The sequence below is a fragment of the Etheostoma spectabile genome, unplaced genomic scaffold (genome assembly GCF_008692095.1).
Source record: "Etheostoma spectabile isolate EspeVRDwgs_2016 unplaced genomic scaffold, UIUC_Espe_1.0 scaffold456, whole genome shotgun sequence".
NCBI lineage: Eukaryota > Metazoa > Chordata > Actinopteri > Perciformes > Percidae > Etheostoma > Etheostoma spectabile.
In genome coordinates this window covers 164,178-185,979 of record NW_022605612.1, presented here as the reverse complement: position 1 = coordinate 185,979, position 21,802 = coordinate 164,178, and the positions used below count along the sequence as shown (strand labels likewise).

At 38.2% G+C, this 21,802-nt stretch overlaps 1 protein-coding gene across 8 annotated transcripts in view; it reads right to left on the bottom strand.

Moving 5' to 3' along the window:
* LOC116686714 (F-actin-monooxygenase MICAL2) overlaps nucleotides 1–21,802 on the bottom strand; it is an 81,144-nt gene that overhangs the window by 17,590 nt on the left and 41,752 nt on the right. For 3 of the 8 annotated variants that reach the window (XM_032511740.1, XM_032511738.1, XM_032511739.1), the window contains exons 13-25: nucleotides 20,848–21,047; nucleotides 18,341–18,435; nucleotides 16,920–16,988; nucleotides 16,127–16,246; nucleotides 14,119–14,304; nucleotides 13,244–13,525; nucleotides 13,011–13,136; nucleotides 10,323–10,829; nucleotides 9,173–9,274; nucleotides 8,922–9,014; nucleotides 6,330–6,516; nucleotides 5,920–5,993; nucleotides 4,795–4,873 (exon numbers count right to left, since the gene is read on the bottom strand). In XM_032511740.1, the coding sequence (XP_032367631.1) occupies nucleotides 4,795–4,873; nucleotides 5,920–5,993; nucleotides 6,330–6,516; nucleotides 8,922–9,014; nucleotides 9,173–9,274; nucleotides 10,323–10,829; nucleotides 13,011–13,136; nucleotides 13,244–13,525; nucleotides 14,119–14,304; nucleotides 16,127–16,246; nucleotides 16,920–16,988; nucleotides 18,341–18,435; nucleotides 20,848–21,047 (2,120 nt within the window). Of the gene's footprint in view, nucleotides 1–1,328; nucleotides 1,597–4,794; nucleotides 4,874–5,919; nucleotides 5,994–6,329; nucleotides 6,517–8,921; nucleotides 9,015–9,172; nucleotides 9,275–10,322; nucleotides 10,830–13,010; nucleotides 13,137–13,243; nucleotides 13,526–14,118; nucleotides 14,305–16,126; nucleotides 16,247–16,919; nucleotides 16,989–18,340; nucleotides 18,436–20,847; nucleotides 21,048–21,802 lie in introns of those variants that run through there. The other 5 variants (XM_032511746.1, XM_032511742.1, XM_032511741.1 and 2 more) reach the window with 5 other exon arrangements.

Below are 21,802 nucleotides of genomic sequence, written 5' to 3'. Positions count from 1 at the left end.
AAAAGGTAGTTGGGCTTTAATTTTTAACTAGATTTGCCTAAATGCTAATCTAAGTTACAGTGAGCATTTACTAGGATGTAGCTCAGTCATTTCATGCATATTATCTCAATGGGAGTCTACATCAGAACAACAGGTTAGCTGTTTTTGCACTTCTTGTGTACTATATCTAACAATCAGTGTAACATGCCAGGTACCATACAAATAAATTCATGTTAGGCAGTAAACATATTGTAAAATATTCGTTTCATATAGTAAAATCCCTTAGTAAAAATATAGTGTTAGTTTGTAAGTAATATAGTTTATGATCTGAAAGTTACACATGCCATATCAAATCACACTCCACAGTAAAATATTAATTTCTATCTGCAACACAAGCACTGACCAAACACAAGTTCATAACAGTACTCACAGAGTAATGAAGTCAACATTGTACAGAATCTTTCCTAAGGTGATCCCACTTGGTCACAGCAAGAAAAATTGAAATACCTTGATATAACCTTTGTATGCAGTTTGGTATTGTCCTTTCATCAATGTGACCTTTTATCAATGTGTCTTTTTACTTATGTCTTTTTATTTATGTTCTTACTTTGGTTTGACTAAATGTTAGAATGTATTAGAACAGCCACAGGAGAATAACACTTTACCAAAAGATATGAAGATACCAAACCCAGAGTAAAGAATAGCGCAGAACCCATGCAGAAGTTGATAGGATGAACTGACAAGTGATTCACTTCAATTCTGTTCAGGTTGACTGGAGTGTAGTTCAATAAGGTTAAATTTAACTTTGCTCAATATTATTTGAATATGGCTAAGCTTTTGCATATATGTAGCGTAATGTTTCTTTTGTCTATTGTTACATTAAAATGACAAACAAAAATTAAAGCTGCAAGCAGCATTGAGTGGGCCCTGGCACTTTAATACTTGGGCCCCTATAATAATAAACTTAACGAATTCAATAGGGCCTTTGCCCCCAACGTTGTTGGGCCCTAATAAATAAACCAATTTCAATATGGCCTATGCTGAACGACACGGTTGATGCTCAGGCCCTGATAACAAACTCTGTGCCTCTGCTGCTGCATACCTAAATGTTTAGTTTTCGATAATTTGTTACAAAGCTCATGTTATTTGCTGAGTTAATAAAAGCTGTGATTGTGACCATGACATGTGGGTGATGTTATGCCAACAGCACAGGGGGAAAAATAAATTGCTTTTTGATGAAGTTGTTAATATTGTGGTTAAAAGATGTGGAAATATACTGAAAACTGACCTATTGTGTCTAAGCTTCGGTTTCTTGGAATAATTCAACTAATTGACAACAAACCACGAAGCAAATTTTTTATGAAATCAATTTGGATTTATTTTTTCCACTTTATAAATAATCATAAATTAAGCAATTTTACAGTAATTATCAATACAATGTAGAAGAAGAAAAAAACGTTTGCAGGCTGCTCCGAAACATATTAGAAACACAACTACTAAACATACAGAATACAGCCAACAAAAAAAGCTTCTATGGGACTGCTGATCCCCTGAGCAAAGTCTAGGAGGTACAGGAGAAAGATCTGGAAAGGGGCTTGGAGGGGGGGAGGCCTCCTTCTGAAACAGAGGGAACCACAGACAGACCACATACAGGTGTACACATTTGTTACTTTCAAATGGCCTGAGAAGAAGGGAGGCTGCTGCTGATGATGCATCAGAGAGAGGAAAATGTATCCAGGGGCATTGAGATGCGTTAGGGAAGAACACAACACAAATGTTAGTGAGGTTAGGTTGGATGATACGACACCCAAATAACAGAGGTTTTGCTGTGTGCAACCAGGTCTGACTTAGAAATCTGTTTATGATCTTTTTTATGACATTTAGGGCACTAAGCTTTCATGGCAAGCTAAAATATTCAAACTTTGTCACGATAAAAGTTTTAAAGTATAAGCCTAGCGATATTATATACTTTCATTATTGTCAGCAAATCCCATGAAAAGACAAAAATAAAAACGCTAAGATGCTCACAATGAAAATGCTTACATGCTAACGTCTTAAAGATGTTTACCAAGTTCACCATCTTAGTCACAACCTTTAAAGGGCATATGGTCTTATTTTTGAGAAACACAAGAGCTAAAATTATAAATGGGATTAGGTAGGGGTGAACTAGAAATGATGCAATTTGTTTTTTTCTAATTTAATCAACGTATAATATAGAATTTAGAATTCTATTTAATATATATTACGATGTTACACGTAACACCTTTGTAGACTACTGCATGCCATACTCTGGAATCGTGCTGGTTTGTGATTGATTCATTTGTGTTAGGTGAAAGGCTACAGGGACAGCCAATGCAAAAGCAACACAAAAAGACCTTATGACCAAAGCCAGCCAATCATCACCTTCACGCCTGACAGAAATCAGTCAATCAGAGGGTGCAGCATTGGAAACTTGAAACACACTGAACAAAATGAGTGGGAAAAAAACACACAAACAAACATTTATTTAAGGAAAAAGTTTGTGAGATATGGGAAGGGAAAAAGTGAAAATGAAAGAAAACACTGAGTGCTTAGAATTACAAGGAAACATACTGTTGGAAATAAAGTATTGTATTGTATCTGTGATACAATACATTCACATGTGAATGCCCAAAACAGGTCAGTGCTTCAAAAGTTTGATTTAAGAATTGACCCGTAATTCTGCACAATTAAAGCAAATTGTAAATTCACTTTAGGCATAGTTTACATAGAATATGCATCTACAAAATCACAAAATAAAAATAAAGCAAAATCTTTTCCCTCAGTCAGGAATATATAGTTTTTGTCTTTTTAAAGCAAAAATGTTCATTCCTGAGGAAAGGAAGAAGAAAAAAACTGCCTTGAAGGATTATAGATAAGGCTCATTGTTTTTGGCTTGTACTGAATTTCAAAGAGACAGATCTAAACTGACTTTCAAATCGATTTTACAACCCAATGGATCCAAAAGCTGTTGACTTTAAAAAAAAAAGAAAAAAAAAATGTTTTTACGAAAATATGGGGAAACTGAATTTATCTTTCAGTTAAACAAAGATACAAAGAAAGAAATTTAAAAAAAAAATTGTTTCTGATTTTGGGATTAATTTCAAAATGGGAAGAAATGGTTGAATGATTGAATGTTAGACATTTACTTTTGTAATCCAGTATTCTATCATATGATTTTCACCCAGATTTTTGCATTAGTGATGTCATTTTCACAGTTTGATATATATAAAAATAAATTGCCATTTCCTTTCCTGTAAAATGAAAACCATAAACAATGAGCCCTAAATATATAAAGTAAAATCAGTCAATTATATTTAACAAAATGCATTACAAAAAGAAATACTACCTACCACAAATAAAAAATAATTTCAATGATGTGTTTGAGGAAATTATATTACATTCTAATACTGTTTTGGCATTTCCATTGCACATCTCTGTGGTTATAGAGTTAAGGTGTTTGCAGGCAATATGCAGAGTCAAAGTAACGTCAAAAAACATTGACATAATTCTGGTTTAATGAAAAAAAAAAAACTCACTGTCCAGGGGCTTTAAAGGTCCCATGGCATGAAAATTTTACTTTGAGGTTTTTTAACATTAATCTGAGTTCCCGCAGCCTGGCTATGGTCCCCCAGTGGCTAGAAATGACAATAGGTCATAAAGATTAAGGTTACCTCCCCTTTCTCTGCTTTGCACGCCCAGAGAATTTGGCCCACCCATGAGAGAGAGAGACCTCATGGCTTTCAAATGAGCCCCGCCCCCCCCCACTCTCCTCCTCAACAGCTACAGACGCAGAAATGGCACTGCTTATTGTAGGACTAGCTCTAGGGGCTGTAATTCTGCACCTGAATTTCGGGTAAGGGACTTCAGATAGAGTATTAGGGGACCACTAAGGCCTATGTAAAAGCATCCAAAAGCAGCATGTCATGGGACCTTTAAGGTTAGAGTCAGGGGGCCCGGGCATGTTCCAGGTTACACTTGGAATAAATGGCCATGGTGCATTATCTAAACATATTCTTTTAGATACTACAAAGAGGGGTTGAAGCGCAGAATAGAAAGGGTTTAACATTTAGTGACAATCCAGACAAGATCACGGATTTAAATGACTGGAACAGATTTCAAGAGGTTAAAAATAACTATCTGTTATCTGTTATATCATCTAATGACAGCTGTGTGATGTATATGTCATAAATAGCACCTTTGGGAGATGCTTACAGTCTATGCAGCCTGGAACAAGCCCATGTGATTCAGAGATGCATTCAGCAGGGCAAAACACTGAATCCAAGCAGCAGAAACTAATCAAGTGAAGCACTTTTATAGTTTTAAACCACTTTACACAAAACGAAAATGACCGTGGGAACTTGGAATGTAGGAAATACATATATCATTTGGTTTCAAAGTTATTACTGATTAATAATTATTATAAGTCATACGAATATATTACTAATTACCATTTTGGGCAGTACAAGAGATCAAATTCAAATCCATGGGTTTCTATCAGGTCAACAGGCCCAGACAAGTCCGGTATTCCCCTTTTCTATCCGAACTGGCGGCCGATGAGCTGAGGCTCATGGTAGATCTGTCCCAGCACCTCATGCATCATGCAGAGCAGAGGACCACCCAGGCTCAGCAGCTCATACAGGAACTCATAGTTATGTGAGTAGCTTCTGACGTGGGACGCCACAGCAGTAAAAGACCCACACACACTTCCCAACAGCTGTTGAGGCAACACACAAACAGCCTGGCTAGCACGCTTCGGCCAGCTCAGGCCTCGCCTAAGCAAGGAAACCAGGGTACCTGGGGGTTGAATCTGGACACTGCCGGTCGCGTAGCTCCCACGGTCTAAGGACGAGGGTGTGCCACAGCTTTGGTTGTCCTACACAAATCAAGACATACAGGAGAAAAATTATGAAATACAAAATAGCCTTCTTTTACACAAAGGAAAACATTATTTTTAGTTTAAACTTTTTGTGCAACCATTTCCACTTATACTGCTTTTATTAAGTTCTGAAGCAATGTCACAAGATGTGTGGGAAAAATGTAGATCAGATAACATGTTGATGTGCTTAGACTTTTCTTCAGCCCTAGCAAGTTTTAGGTATTTCCATTCAAGCAGCCATCAAGATATACTATAGGAAGTCCTTCAGTCAGTCATAACAATTACAAATCAGGGATTTCAGGTCAAATGTCTGGAGGCAGGTCAATGTAGGCAGGGTGGTGTTTGTATATAGCCGCTACAGAGCTCCTGGACACCGGCTACCAGCGGCAGTTGTTTAGTCGCCAATAGGTGACTGCAAGCCTGGTACAGGCAGCGTTGGGAAGGAAACTTTCAAAACGTTTTCCGTTACAGAATACATGCCCAAAAATGTAATTTGCAACATATTCAGTTCAGAATCTGCCCTTGGTCGGTTTGGTTCAACCAAACCGAACCGATCAAGGGCAAGTTCAAAAACTCACTAATTGAATCGGACCAAAGCAAATCAACTACAGGTGTGAAAACGCCCTTAGTGACTCCACGTGGCTACTCATAAGCACTTTGCATTTTGACTGGTGACTCTTAAACCGTGAAAAGAAGTAGAATTTTTTTTCTTGAATTCCATGGATCAAAAACTATAGGCCATGCCCATTTTCAAATGACTAGGCACACAGGTGCCCTGAAATACACAGTCTATACAAGTTACTAATAGCACCACCATGTGACCAGTTATACAGCATTTATTTATCCAATTTATGAATTTTAGGGCATGGAAAAAAACATGTTTTTTTGATCCTGTGTCAAGCATAATAGCCTCTCCCTGTACAGGTCACTCCCATTAGCATCTCAACAAATATCACACATTATTCAATTCAGCTCCTCCCGCAAGGTGAGCAATTGCCAATTATATTTTGTTTCTTGAGTATAAAAACTGCAGAGTTCCTTACCATTCTCCTTCTGAACCTTCCCATGTAAGTGCTGGACTGGTGCTGGGCATAATGCATCTTGCAGTAGAACTTTCCTAATACGGAAGCACACAAAAATGCCAAATCCACATAGATCCAATACCATACAAATCACCTTAAAATCACTCATTGACACAAAACGACAAAAATCATGTAAACCTCCGGAAAAATAGAAAATGAAGGACTAAAACAATGCCAAGAAGGACAATAAGTCAGGTGTCTAGAGTTTCATTGGAGTTACAATGAACATACATTACATTTACATTGGTTACATTGGACAGTTACATTACAGTTACATTGGAAAAGTGAGTAAACTTTATTAAGAGAACAAAAAAACACAACCTATTTTTATTTTTACTTTCACTCCCAGGTGGAGTGAAAACATCCATTACCTTCCTGCGAGTCAAAGATGTGCCCTCCCAGACGAAGTGTGCTGTTACAGATGTCACAACGGAAACACTCGCGGTGGAAGAAATAGCCCTCAGCGCTCAGTCTCTCCATCACGTACACCCGCTTGGTGCAGAAGTGACAAATGTCACTGCCGCCCAGGCCTGGAGGGAGGTCCTTACGTACCACACACTGAGAGGAAGAAGACCCAGAGAAGGTTAGAGAGATGTTACATGCTGCCATTAAAAGGTGCTATAAGCGATGTCACATGTTTTAGGCTACAACATGTGTTGTCACATACAGCAAACATCTCCTCACTATCCGCAAGCTGCCTGTCCCCAGAACACACTGTAAAAAAACACAGGCTCTGTAGACAGCCCAGGGTCTACAAATGGCAACAAAAACAAAAAGGTGCCCACCTGCACCACAAAGGATACACACAGTGTTCCAGCTTTCCAACCACTAACCGACAAGAAGGATTTGGGGGTGGGGGGTTGGGGGGGGTTTAGTGTGCGGAGCACAGAAGGGAGGGGGAGGGGACAGTATGAGGAGGAGGGAGGGGCAAGCTAGTCTCGTTTTGTTTGTAAATACATCTAACGTCAACAAGAAGTAACGTCACCCAACATTGCTATTTTTTTTCCGCTGGAAAGTCTGATAAGAGTGACCAGGAAGAATTCATGTAAGGTTATTCCTGTCCGATACAAAGATTGACATGAGCCTTGCATTATTATTGCTGCATGTAATGACCCATAACTCCCACCAGTGACAGGAATTAATACATCAAATATCTGACCGACAGCTAACTTGCAGCAAGCGCATCAAACAGAACCTAATGTAACATCTGTGCTCCTAATAGTCCACAGACCAGACCTCACTCCCAAAACTGTTTAATGTACCAGGATATTAAAACAATGAATGATCTTTGCCAGTCTAGGGCTTGCTCAAGAGTCTTAAAGCAATAGATGAATATTATGGAAAATGGCATTTTTTTTATTCAGAGCGTTAGACAAAAACATACCACCCTCATAGACGCAAGTAGTATCAAATTTTCAAAATTTTAAGTCAACTCTCAAGTGAAATGTAGAAAATTACTTCATGCCAAGTCAGAAATAATATAAACAATTTAAAATGTGAAATAAAGCTTAACATCTCAAAACATGGAGCCCCCTGTGGCCAGGGAACTAGAGCCTGAAAAGGCAGATTATCTGCTGGGAGCAGCATGGACACAGGAACATTCTTTTTCTTATGCTCATCTTTACATGCAATTTTCCAAAACTTCATGTTACATAAATAGGGTTAGAAATCAACCAAATATAAAGTGTTATTTGCTGAGGATTTATTAATTATGTTTCCAACCCTTTCTAGATCAGTCTCCGCAATAACTTCCATTTTAAATAAATTTGGACAAATATCAAGGTACAAACTTAATGTTAAGGTTCCAGACGGACAACTTTTTTAAAGCCTGTCCTTTAAAGTTTTGACCCAGTTGGAAGTATTATGATTTTTCGTATTTTATGGCTATATCTATAATATTATAATGTTGGATTTTTATGTTCAACATGGCCAAAACTTTAAATAACGAGGTAAAATTATTTCAGAGAAATCCCTGTGAGCTAAAACGTTCAGATTTCCAACTGTTCTGAATGCTCTGGTTTCAAAATCTTTTTCTACTCTCTGTTAAGTGTTACACAACTTCAAGAGGCCTTCTCCAGCTTTCTAGGATTGGTCATCTGCTCCAGGCAGGAACCACTGGAGTGTTTTTTTAAGCTACTGCGTTGTTAACATTGTCCTATGTTGCTGTATGCCAACAGCAGTAAAAGATGTAAAATTGGCTGCCAATGTTGTTAAATTCTCCCAATTCCAGGTCCTGTTACTCTTGAAACATGTCAGGTTATGTAGTATTTGGTTTAGAATCCTTATCTGTGTTTTTTGACAGTGGAAAGTCCTGGTTACAATTTAACGGTAACCTACTGCTAAATATTTAGTAGTTGCATGCTAATGCCAGATAGCTGTGATGTTGGTGGCCAGTGTTTGGTCATTTCTCCCCAATTTTGGGTCAGATTACTGCCAGGTCATGTCCGGTTGTGTAGTTTTTAGTTTAGAATCCTTTATTGGTGATTTTTCACGGTACAAAGTCCTGCTATATACTCCGTTGCAGTCATTCTCCGGGTCATTCTCCGGGTTCAGAGTGAAACAACACAGCGGAGAATCAAGAGACTCATAAACATGAGCTGGACAATCAGTGCAGAGGGGGCTGCAAAATGTGTAATTCTTTCTTTTTAAACTATTTTTTATTTATTACTTATTTCCTCAATATTTTATAACCATTTCTGAGTTGATTTGCCTACACGTTTGTATGAGTATGCGTGTTAAGTTGTTGGGACTGCATTATGTCACTGTATTTGTTGAAAAAGTAAATAAATGAAGTTTAAAATAAATATAGAAAAAAGAAATCAACAAAATGCATTTTAATCACACTTCATACTCGTAATGATGATGTTGCTATAACATGTAAACTGTATAAGACTTCTATTTTTAAAACAACAAGAAAAAAGACTGGGTTAGATTTGTCTCTGCAACATGCACATGCATCTTACCGGTGTGGCATTGGGCCTGTGATCTGTCTCATACAGGACGGCCAATATCTGAGCTTTAGCATCTATGGCTGATGATACCTTTCCGACTGTACGCTAAGGTTAATGCCAGGAAAACAGGTGCAGAAGGATGAAGGAGAAAAAAGAAGGAATTGGAAACCACAAACAGGAGTTAGAAAGAAGACAGATGAAAATGCGGAAAAAGCATGATTTACTCTCAATTCATGCATTTAGACTGATGTATCGACTAGTACCTCTTTAATGTAACAAGCAGCTCCTGTCGGACAACTCTCAGAGCGAACAATTGACTTTTGAGTGATTCCTTTAGGGTTCTCAAGAACGCAACTCCCATTGCACTAAATAAACACCAGAATGAAGATCAGTTGTACAATGTTACACAGGACAGAGTGCCAACAATGTTCCCTGAGTTCTTCTTCTACATCTATGAAATTACGGTTTTTAGTCTAACACAACCCTTTCCTCAGGCATCAGAAGTACGTGATTAATAAATATATGTATATTGTTTTTTGTTTCACAGCTGTGTGCCGGGCATTTTGATGCTAACGAGTAAGAAAGGAAGTGACCTGGGCTTCAAAGCAAATTGAACAAATCTAGATAAACGGTGGAATTTTAATTCCCAGTCTGTCACGTGATGTAAATAAGTATGTAAGTAGCCGGCTAAGCCGGTGGTGGTCTCCGGTGCGCCTGCTCTATGGGCTGTACTATGCAAAAGCAGTGCGATCATCCAGGTAACTGTTGGCTCCATGGTGGATTCATGGGCCACTGAGCAACTCTCATTGGAATAAAGGGGCTCTGCCTTGAATGCTGTATCCACATCCATATTATTATAATACATTGTAGACATACAGTTTGAATAATGTGTCATTCTCCAATACACAAGATGACAGCAGTTCTCTGGATGTAAACAAAAAGACCCCAACAGCAGACAGGGCAAGCGTCTTAAATGTTTTCAGTTAGTGTTTGGAGAAGATGTAGACTATAAGATCCTGCTTAATAATTAAATTATCATACAAATTGGTCTATTATTGTTACTAGGCTATACAGTAAAGTGAAATGTTACTTTAGTTTTTACTATTACCACAGAATACAGACCTCACTGCATAGATTTTTTTTTTATGAACATGGTGGTGTGTTCTTTATACTACGACAGCTTTTTATATCTCCTTGCTTACAGTTTTGTGATATATCATAATAAATTGAATAATAAAAAAAAAATGTACATAGAACTAGCGCTGTGGTGTTTTAAAATGGCATATTCTCATTTCCCCTTCAGACGTCTCTGTACGGCTCTGAATCTGGAAAGGTCTGAGAGTAGGATGCTTTCACTGGAGAACTGCTGGTTATTAATATTTTTACTATTGATATGCATAAGGAAACTTTTACCTTCATCTGATCACTTGCGGCTAATTTCTTGTAATTAAATGTCTTCTGAGTTTTTTGGACGTTCTCCTTCTCACTTTCCAGATTATTCCGAGAACTCTCATGCATCCTTTCATAGACTCCCTTGTGCAGTAAAGAGGGAGCTAAACTGCTATGTCCATTTTCACAATCAGAATCACAGAATGCGGAGGAGCTCTCCTGGTTCTCATCAGAGCAAGTTGAAAAGTGGGCAGCATATGTTGGGTTGTTGCATGTGGAGGAATCAACAACAAGACAAGAAATTTGCCCATTTTTTGAGAGTGAGTTGGTGTATGATGAAGGAGTAGAGGAGTCTTTATGTATCTTGTCCATGTGTCCAGCAGAGTACAGGGGGACAGAGGAGAAACCAGCCTGGGCAGTTGGGTCAGGTACAGGGTGGACTACAGGGTAGACCAAAGAGCTCTTAGAAACATAGGCAGAAGGAGGAGGAGGTGGGGAAAGGGAAGGAAGGGAAGGGGTAGATAGTTCCACCTAAAGAAGAAGAGTAAAACATAAATTTAGAGTAGAGGGATGAGACTGGAGGGGAAATAACCACATCAAAGTAAATGCTTAATGAATTTCACACAGACAAGTCAGTGACAATGAAATCAGTTTGCTTTTGTTTTAAAGAGGAACCTTATTACAAAGTAAATAAATAAAAAAGAAAAGATGTCTGGTTTTCACTGTTATTCATGGGCCCATTAAGTGTGTACTTAAATTGACTGGCGCTTTGCACACAATACTAGCTACAGTACTTTGTTGCGTAACGTAATTCCCGAGAGGCTGCCTTGGGAGCGGCTCTGAAAGCGCAAACACAAGGAGCAAATCAGACAGCGGAGCAGCATTGCACACAAAATGCCGAAGCGTAAGTGTAGCTTCAGTTGCAAAAAAAACAAAACAAAAAAAAACTTTGAGAGGCGGAGTGCACCGTGTGCAAAGCTAGCACATTTGTTGCAGTGTCTACTAAAGGTGCTGCAGATCTCAAAGCTCACATGGACACCAAAAAACCTTATCTTATTACAATTAAAAGGTTTTAAGGAATATTTAGTTGAAGCTGGATTTTGAAGCTGACACAGAATAGGTCATATTTAGAACTTTATTTTATATTTATTTATTTGAAGAGAGCTATTGTTTTGTTACAGGTTGTCAAATATTTTATTTTATTACATAATTTATTTTTATATCATTAAGGCATAATAAACCATGTTCATTAACCTGTGCGGCCTGTCTGAATTTGTGTTTTGACGCCGGGCCGAATGTCCTCTTTTTAGGAAATCAAAATATGGTCACCCTACAGTAATTAATACCTAAGGCAAGAGAAAATTTTACTGTTGCTTGAACATTTAACTGTTGCTTGTTCATTAATGAATATTTACTGTAACAAATTTCCGGGGGCTTAAATGCACTACCAACAACACTCAAGTTGGACATTTATAGATGATTTCGTTAACAAACACTAGAGTTCTGTAACAAGCTATATACAAATTATAGCAAATAATTGTCATAATGATTTGAATTTTAGCAACAATTGAAAACCTAATTTTTAAATGAATTTGCCAATATGACATTACAACTTTGCATAAAAATACACACCACTTGCAATGTTATTGCCACTTGGGTCACTGGGTCTGTCCAAGGTTTCTTTCTAAAAGGGAGTTTGTCCTCGCCACTGTGGCACTGTTGCTTACTCTGGAGGGAACTACTAGAACTGTTGGGTCCTTTTAAATTACAGAGTGTGGTCTAGACCTCCTCGGTAAGTGTCGAGATAACTCTTGTTATGAATTCATACTATAAATAAAATTTAATTGAATCGTGGCACAGGGTCGGGTTTAGGAAACAAAGAACAGGTTGGGTTTAGGAAATGAATGCATTTGGCTTTAGTAAAAAAAGAAACCAACGGTTGAATTTAGGAAACGTGACATGTGGTTGGGTTTAGGAAACGAATAACTATTTTGAGTTTAGGAAAAGAAGAATGGGGTTGACTTTACTAAAAAACAAACCAACAGTTGAGTTTAGGACACGTGACCTGGGTGAAAGTCCTGTGTTTTACCCATCAACCTCCCCAAACAACCTCCCTACATGGATTTTCGGCCTTTCATACTACGGCGTAAATTCACAGGCCATCGCAAGGTAATATAAGACAAAGGAGGCCAAACAATATTGATAAACACGCTAAAAATTGAGTATGCGTCTAGTTAACACGGCTATAATGGCCTACGAATTGGCGTGTCATACATACGCCATTTCATGAGATGAATCTGGAATTGCTATTCTCTCTTTCTTTATTAGTGCGTGATGTTAAAATTTGAATTCCCCTCTTTGAATTTATTTTGGTCAATTTTAGGTAGTAAGTACCATTATGAAAAACATATATTCAAATGTTTAAATTTAATAAGCTATCAATTAGATAGGATCATAAAACTTTCAGACAATACAAATCTGTTCATTTTATGCTGAAAACTACTACAATCAATCTAAAGGTCATAGTCCCAAAAAGAAAGCGCCCTAACTGTACATGAATATAGAATTGATTGTAAATGAAACACTGCAGCACTTTTTACACATCGAAAAATCATGCATTGAACAAGTCTATATAGCACACTGTTATGAGCATGCAGTAGTCTAAACTATGTCAATAGTCAAGCATGAACATGTGCAGGTGCAATGAATAACCTTTGTTTCAGAAAGAGAAGCAGGAGGTTTGTTGGACCCAGGAAACATGGAGGAGAGGAGAACCGCTCTCTCTTTTATACTCCTCCCATAAAATTCTTTAGTAGACAGTCCCTGGGCTTTACTCTGCTAGACAGCAGGAGGTGAAAATCATACAAGAGCAAAAAATGAGATGTAAGCAAATTGTTCGTAAAAGTTGTGATATGAAATATTGACAGAACTGGCTTGAAATTCACCTTCTGCATTGATTCCTCTGACCTCTCCAATGAATGGCCAATGTCCAAAACAGAGAGAGTAGAAGCAGCTATATGGCTGTTTGTCACATCTGGAGAGGTGCATTCTGTGTAGTAATGTTCAGTAACATTAGGGCTTGGTGAGCGGGGAGGACTTAACTGACCAATAGGTGAAGGAGAGTGACTGTAGCCACTCTGAGGGTAGGAAGATGCGGGGGAATAGAGGAAAGTGGTTTGCTGAGCCACAGCACTGGGATTCTCCAGTAGGCGGAGGTAGATGGACGGCTGGAAACAGGAAGAAGAGAAAAGGAGCCAGAGGAAACAAGACGGGTGTGGGTTTATAGTAGGTATATTATGTATGTATGAGGTACTTATCTGTAATGTTTAAATGAAGCTCAAAGCTTTAAAAATGTGGAAGAAAACGTTTCAAGCTTGTGTTGGTTTGCCAGACCCTCCTCCACAATGCTGCAAAGGAGGGTCTGGCTACTCCACACAGCATTCTGGGATGGGAGAAAAACATGCTCTGGTTGATTGGCATTTCTTTAAACAAATCAAAATCATCTTGGGCAGCGCTACAGATAGTTGGCTACCTGTCTGGATTTACTCTGAAGAGATCTGAGGAGCAGTTGGCCACAGTCCTTATTCATCAACCAGAGTTTAGAATTCCATCACAAAGGAAGTATTAGATAACAGAAATCCGGTCGAAAAAAAAAGGACACAACTTTTTTTCCGGAGGCAACGGGGATATCCCAGAAGGTGAAGGTCGAGGATATAGACTACAAGCTTCATAAATAAGTGGGCCACAAATGGCTGTTAATCAACAACATAACCCACCCAATCAGATTCACAAGAGAATGAGTGTTTAGAGGGAGGCATACCTGCCACTTTGGTTGAGGAGAAGGTTGAGGAGGTGGAGGAGGGACATTCTTGGGTTTTGCAAAACGTGGGTTGTCCTTCTTCTCCTGGTCCTCCTCCTCCTCCTCCTCCTCCTTTAAGAGAGGATGTGCGGTGGTGGAAGGAGACAGAGGAGGGGAAAAGTAGGGATCGAATGGTTCCTCAACAGACTGATGCAAGGTTGAGAGGAAAGGAAAAAGGACAGGAAAGGAAAGGAAAAAGTCTTAAGAGATTGGAAATAAATGATTTGGCAATAAAATACAGGTATTTAAGGAAGTTAGGAACAGAATAGTAGTCAATAAAGTGGCAGTGATTTGGATGTAAACATTACATTATGGTGAAGGTGCTGCACTAACCTCGACATCCATAGTCCATTTTAAAAAGGGACAGTTCACAACAAAATTAAAAATTCGCTTTTTCCCTTAACCTCTAGTGCTATTTATTAACGACACACCACACAATCAGATTGTTTTAGTGTGAGTTGCTTAGTGTGAGAGATCTTGGTCGTAGAGATGTCTGCCTTCTCTCAAATACAAATGAAACTAGATGGCATTTGGCTTGGGATGTTAAAGGCGCCACAAAAATACATTTGAAAAACTCACCAGCAATGCCTCTTTCCAGAAATCATGACCAGGTTACTCAAGATAATCTACAGACCTAGCTGTAAGCAGTTCCAGGAACTATTCTACTGGACAATGCCCACCAACCATATTACCACCCAGAAGAAAGAACAGGATACTCATGGACGAGAAGCTTTGTCCTTAGCTAATCTTTAACTGGAGCTGTCACTGTAGCTAACCAAGACTGCCAGTTCACCTGAGCTAGCTAAGGCTACAGTTCAGTCGAGGAGGAGGCCATCCAATGTTTCCATCTAGCGCTGTCACAAGCATGAGCATTGTCCATGAGTATGCTCCAAAATCTTTTTTAGGACAAATATGCTGGTTGTAAATAGTAAAATAAAGTTAGTGTTGGGAAACATAGCAAAAGGTGAGACTATTATTATTGTGGTGGAGTTTCCAGGAAAAACGTGATGAGTGATGAGACAAGCATAACCCAAACTTGACAGCTTCAGATATATGCTACCTATAAAATACACAGACCTTTAGAGTTTGGGATGGCACTGTGGTTAAACTGTACTGCTTAATCCAAATTGACCTCGATCAAGATAGTTTAAATGCTTCTGTTTTGATTACCGGTAAACAAAAAATGTCCCAGCATGGCCTGAGAAACTTGACTCAAATAAAATACCAAAATAATAATATTCTATCTCAGAAGGTTGATTTTTAATTTAATAAGAGCAAGACAAAATTATTTTGAATCGGGAGACAAAGAAGAATTTTTTTTCGCTAGATACATAAAACAGAGGAAATCAGCTTCCACTATTTCTGCAGTTAGAGCCAATCCTGGGGATATTTTTACAGCAAATGTTGATATTAACAAGATTTTTAAAGAATTTTACACTGATCTCTAAAGGTCATTATCTACCTCTACTGATGTAGAAATGTGTTCCTTAGACTCACTAGGTCTTCCCAAACTGACAGAGGAGCAAAGAGAACTCCTTGATACAGATTTGATAATAGAGGAAATTGGGGGGAAGGTGATGGGAGACTAACTTCCCAGGAGTAATGGTATGAGGGGTAGTGCACACGCTTTATGCGGATAATACATTTTTTTAGGGGTCTGAAAATGACTGAAAAGTGGTTTCACATGTCAACATTAGGTATTTAGTTTTGCAGCTTATAAAATTCAAATTACGCTTTTTTTTACTCAGTTAGTCAGCTGCAGTGAAAACAAATAATTCCATGAAGATAAAATCCAAAATCCAAGTCTGGGTCTGAAAATGAAATTGATGTTATAAAACCAGTCCTTTCTAGTATAAATATAATGATGAATTTCATCAAAGTGTTGGTTATTTCAAATATTTATCTTTGCTGTTTGGGGGCCAATCTGGTAAAACAAAAAAACTGATAGGTCTTTCACCTTGCAACATACCTTTGCTGTTGAGGAGTTCTCCTCAAATTTGGCCAGAAGCTGAGTAGCCATGGAGCGGACCTTGTTCTCCCGCAGCTCCCCATCCTCACCAGCAGAGGGTACACTATGACAAGACAACTGCTGCCATGCCAGGGTCACAGAGTGAAATATAGAGTTAAGAGAGAAGGAAGTTGTAGCAGGTAGTGGGGTCAATTTGAGCCACATACTGTAATACACAGAGCAAGGTGTTACTTATGAGGTTTTGGACTTATGTCTGAAAGATAATGAGGTCCAGTTTTCACAAAAACAATGCAGGTACTATGGTCAGTTTTTTTTCTGACGTAGAATGAGCCTTTGGAGGGTAACTACACACGGCAGTAAGCATGATTGGTCCACGTACAGTAAAGCAAATGAGTCAGAAATCTATGAATTTTCCTGTTATTTCTGACAATTTGTTAAATAAAATGTTAATTATGCTTGAGCAAATCAAACCCCATTCACCAAAACTATTTAAAAATAAAAAATACTAGTATTTAAATACTACTGCTAAAAATCACAGACAGAGTGTGGTACAGCCTGACTCTTGACAATAAAACTGAGGCTGGTGCTTGTATTCAAGTTTATGTTCTGTTGGAAATTGCTATTTAACACATCTGGACAGGATTTTAAATTCTTATTATTTTGGTGATTTTCCTTTGGGGCTGACTAAAACCTAATTTGGGGTCGCCAAAAATTCCTCTATGCAGCAAAAACCCTGATGGTCCATTATTATCTTAAAACACCAGGAACATTTTAGATCTCCTGTTGAACCTACCCCTGTGAGGAAGTGGTTGCCCTTTCGTCGTCTCTTGTTAACAAAATTGTCTTCCAGTTTCTTGTCATCCTGTGACAGTAGACACCAAAATAAAGATTACTTCACAGAGACTTTGATCTGTATATACATTTCCATCTGGATCATCCTTTGTGTTCAAATGAGCAAAGAACCACCAAGATAGTCATCAGTGTAAAAGCTGAAGCTGCAACCTATACACTAAAATTGATGTGAGCAGAATACAATCACTCTAATCATTGTGCAGATTGATGGCTAGCGTTTGTAATTAGATACAATCTTTATTACCACTGTTGGGAATAATACATTACAAAACTAATGTGTTATTATTGTAGTAATGCATTTCTTTTTGCAGTAACGCATAAAATGCATTACTAATACAATTTCAGTTATATTATACCCATTATAATCTTAGTAACGCAAGTTTCAATGTATTTTAACCTGACATTAAGTGGTGTTTTCTTTTTCTTCTTTTTAGAATCCACCAAAACCGCGAAACATTTCAGCACAGAAAAAAAAGTCTTTAAGTCTAATTTCCTGTTGCTGGAATTTGATAGTTGAGCTGACTGTAAAAACAGATACATTTGTGAGATGGACATAGGCATACTCCCATTATTTTCAGGAGGTATTACGCTGCGTTGAAGCGAGGTGCTGTCCCGTCACTGTTCCCGTGGTCAGAGCCAGAAGCAGAGACGGTACAGGAATAACACCTGTGTCCCAACAGGTGACGGTACGTCAGCGCAAAGAGCAGAGTTTCCGAGCAACTGACAGATAACATGTCGGGAATAAAACGTTTAGGCTTGCTACATTAATATCCTTACATTTTATCAGCCGTGGAAAGTAACTATATCATTCTTCAATACAATCGTAAAGTACCTTTAATTGACGTTTTTCATTTTCTCCTACTTTATACTTCTACTCCAATACAATTTGGAGTCAAGTAGGTCTTACATTTTACTTTGCAGATTCAGATTATCAAATCTAAAATATGAATAATGATGTAGGGTATTAAAACGGATAAAGATGAGACTTTAGATGAGACTCCTGTGGTGAAAATCACAAGCTACCTGCCAAGTCATACTTCCGCTATCATTTTGGTGAAAGTAACTCGCAATTCAGAAACAATGAAATTGAAATATAACTAATTACTCACAAATGACAGCAACTAGTAATCTATTATGTATTACATTTTGGAAGTAACTTGCCCAACACTGGTTATTACAAACAATACCTTGACTTCTGTTAGATTTAGGTTATCTAAATCAAGATTTCAAATGACTGAATAGTGTACTGTGGATAAATGTAAAAGGCCTTGCGGAAGGTGGGAAGAGATTGATTCATTAGTCCTCAATGAAAGCATCAAATAAATGACAGAGAGAGAGAATTAAATTAACATTTGCCTTTACCCTGGGTATCCTCTTCTTTGGCTGAGGCAGATTCAGCAGTTTGTGGTTGTTTTCAGCTAGATATCCTTCACCAATCTCATGTGGTTCTCTTGAACCTGGAAAACAAACAAACATTATACAATCATATTATCATATTAAGCTTATTTATTTATTTTCAGAACAATGTACTTCAAACTATTTAATCTTACAAGAAGATAGACAACACTGAAATATGAGAAAGAGATCCTTGTGAAATTAAAGGTTTCCCATTTTAAACCAAATCGAGGACATGCTCGCAGCAGGAGAGAATAAAACACATGGCCAAATTTAATGATAAATGCTTAATTATTGACATTATTGAGATTTAGAAATGGAAAACCGGTGTATTTTTATGTGGTTTTAGATGCACACTTCTTGTTTAAATTCCTACTGTTTACCATCAAAATATACCACACACTAGATATACAGTACAGTATGCTTTGCCATTTATCAGCCTCACAGGATCAAGACAAGAGAATGGACACACTTTTTTCTCCTCTGAAATATTACAATCATAACATGCATTTTCCTTCCACAGCTGATTTGTCACCTCTATCAGCTGTCACCAAGTCCACCACTGAAACTTAACGCCAAAGAGCATTGATCATAGATCCTGACAAACTCATTTAAGATGCATAAGTACACAGTAACAGTGTTCTAAGTATATTAGTACATTTTCTGTTTCAGAACTGAGGATAATACAATAGAATAAAGCTCAATTGGTATGAAAAAGAAAACAAACATCGGTGGGTCCATATAGGTGGGTCATTGGGTCTCTTATTGATTGTCTATGGGACAGCTCCAGACTTTATACTTGATAAAATCAGAAGTTTGAGACTTGCTTCTCTGGTTTCTGGTGAGAGTTGCTCATGTTCACTAATATTGATGGAACTTTCATAGAACACTGAAATAACATATTGGAATTCTTAGGTGGTGTTCCCCTTTAAGCTCCTAAAATGTTTGCAAGTGAATTCTCAGCAAATGAACTGTGAAAATGGATCACTGAAGGTACACAGTATTATTTCCCCAGCCTTTCAGAGGTGTGGATTCCTCCATGGTGAAAGCAGTGTGGGGACAACAGTCAGCTGGAGGACATTAACATTAAAGTACTAGAAGTGAAACGTGACTAAAGCTGGAGCTTACAGCAGCGGTGTGACCAGCTGAAGGCCTCAAGTTAAGCAGACATAGCACTCATACCAGTTATGGCTCTGGCAGGGAATTACCTTACCACGGTTGTGTAATGTGCAACTCTAGCTCATTCGGGAGATAAAAATAGTCCCCAAGCCTCAGTTATTTCAAATAGGTCTATACTTAAAAATTTACTGTACACTGTTTTAGTGAGACAGCTAAAGACACGAAATGGGGGAGAGAAAGAGGGATGACACGCAGCAAAGGGCCGCAGGTCAGAATTGAACTTGTGCAGCTAAGGTAAGGACTGTACATGGGGCGCATGCTTAACCAGGTGAGCTACCAGTGTGCCCGTCTTCTGATTTTAACAGACTTTGAAAAGACAAGATGTGTCCAAAGCCGTTGAGTTTTTCAATTTTTGAGCAGACTCAATGTGACCTCATTAGCTTCTAAAAACTTGTTTTCAACTCTAGAACTGAAGACAGACATCCCACACTGGCTTTGTAAATATTTTTTGTTGGACTGTATAGCTTGCCCAGGTGCTTCCCCATCTGATTTTTTTATGACTGGATCCCTTTTACAAATGCTGAAGTAAATTAGTAAACTAGTGATTTTCTTTTGTCAAACTTGGGTTGATGAGAGGCATTGACCCTGAATTCTTTTGTATTTTGGATGCTAGTTATAGTGGTGTTGTTTTCATGTTTTTGTTTCCAGTCCTGTACAATTAGATCCAAGGATTTAATGACAACTGTCCTTACATTTAAGAATAAGGACAAGCTTATAGGAGGTAAGACTGGTAAGACTACCATTACCTAGACTGATACTTTTTAACATTAAAACACACTATATGCCTTTAAATATTGAAAAATGTAACCTTCAAAGGAACTATGTAGCTATCAGGCCACCTCTAGCTCACCCAGTAAGAGCGTTCGCCCCTTGTTGTTTAGAGTCCTGCAGCGGCACGGGTTTGAAACCGACTTGATGCCCTTTGCTGTGTGTCATTCCCCATCTATCTCCCATTTTCATGTCTATCATGTCACTAACAAAGGGATAAGCCCCCAAAATAATCTTAAAAAAAGAACTATGTAGCTATTATTCTATTCCACAATGAATATTACTTCACCCTATTATCATTCACTTCTACCAGAAAACATCACCCTCCCATAATTACTTACATTTACTTTACATTTAGTTTTGGACTTTAAATATCATTTAACTAGTTTAACTCCTTAATTTAATCTCTTATTTTTACATTATAACACTCAGTATATGGTATATGCTTAATTGCTTTACAGCAGCTAATGAAATAAGTTGATCAGCATGTTTTGATTTTCTGTGACAGAAGTGTGAAGGAGCTTGACCGTTTTTGTATTCCGGGGAGTTCCAGAAGGCCTCATAGAATTTAGAGAGGTAGAGAACCATCAGCAGCTTGTCTGGTTCAGCCTCTGCAGCCATCTCGTTCCCTCTTGTCACTGGCTGGATGCCAAACTCTTGCTCGGCCAAGTCAAACGCCAACTGGTTGTTCCCCGCCATGTCCTCCTCGTTAAGAGAGTCATAGTCACTGAAGAAGTAAAATAGTGAGGGGAAGTTAGTGTGTGAATTTAAATTGTTTCTTGAAACAAACATGGTATTTATAGCGCTGGCAAAAAAAAGGTGGTGGATTAAGATTATAGAGTAAAGAGGATAATGCCACGGGCGGTTCTACATTAAATTACACCCCTGGCAAGACCCCCTTTGAGCGTCCACCGCAAAAAGAACACACAAACATGTTTGATGTTTGTGCAGAAGTTGGCAGAATTACTATATTATTATGAATACTTATTTTGCGTTGTGATAACTTATGTTTTCATATTTTGTGAAGAATTGTGTTCAGTCTTTTGAAAATGTTGGAGGTGGAGATTGTGCACCTAAAAAGTGTGTTTCCTGTTGTAATTGCAATAGTAATAGATTCTTTTAAGTGTGTTGAGAAATATAATTTTCTCTTTCACTTATGTTGTTAAAATAACATGCTAAAGATAATCTAATTATTACACTATAAGAACAGAAAACACAAACTAAAACCTAACCTTTTTGGCCTTCCTTAATGCAAAATCATCAATGTTGACATTGTATGAAATCTGCTCCCCTATTGAGTGATTGACACTGATGACGGCAAGGCCAGTGAGCCGTTCCCGGGACACGGTTGTCCTCAGGTATGACTTGATCAACTTTACAGGGCTACCAACCCTTATGCATTGGCCGTGAGACACACGCATTTGACTGCTTTCACACGCTCACACGCCACACCCCGATTTCTCACGCTGAAGTGTCAACCCG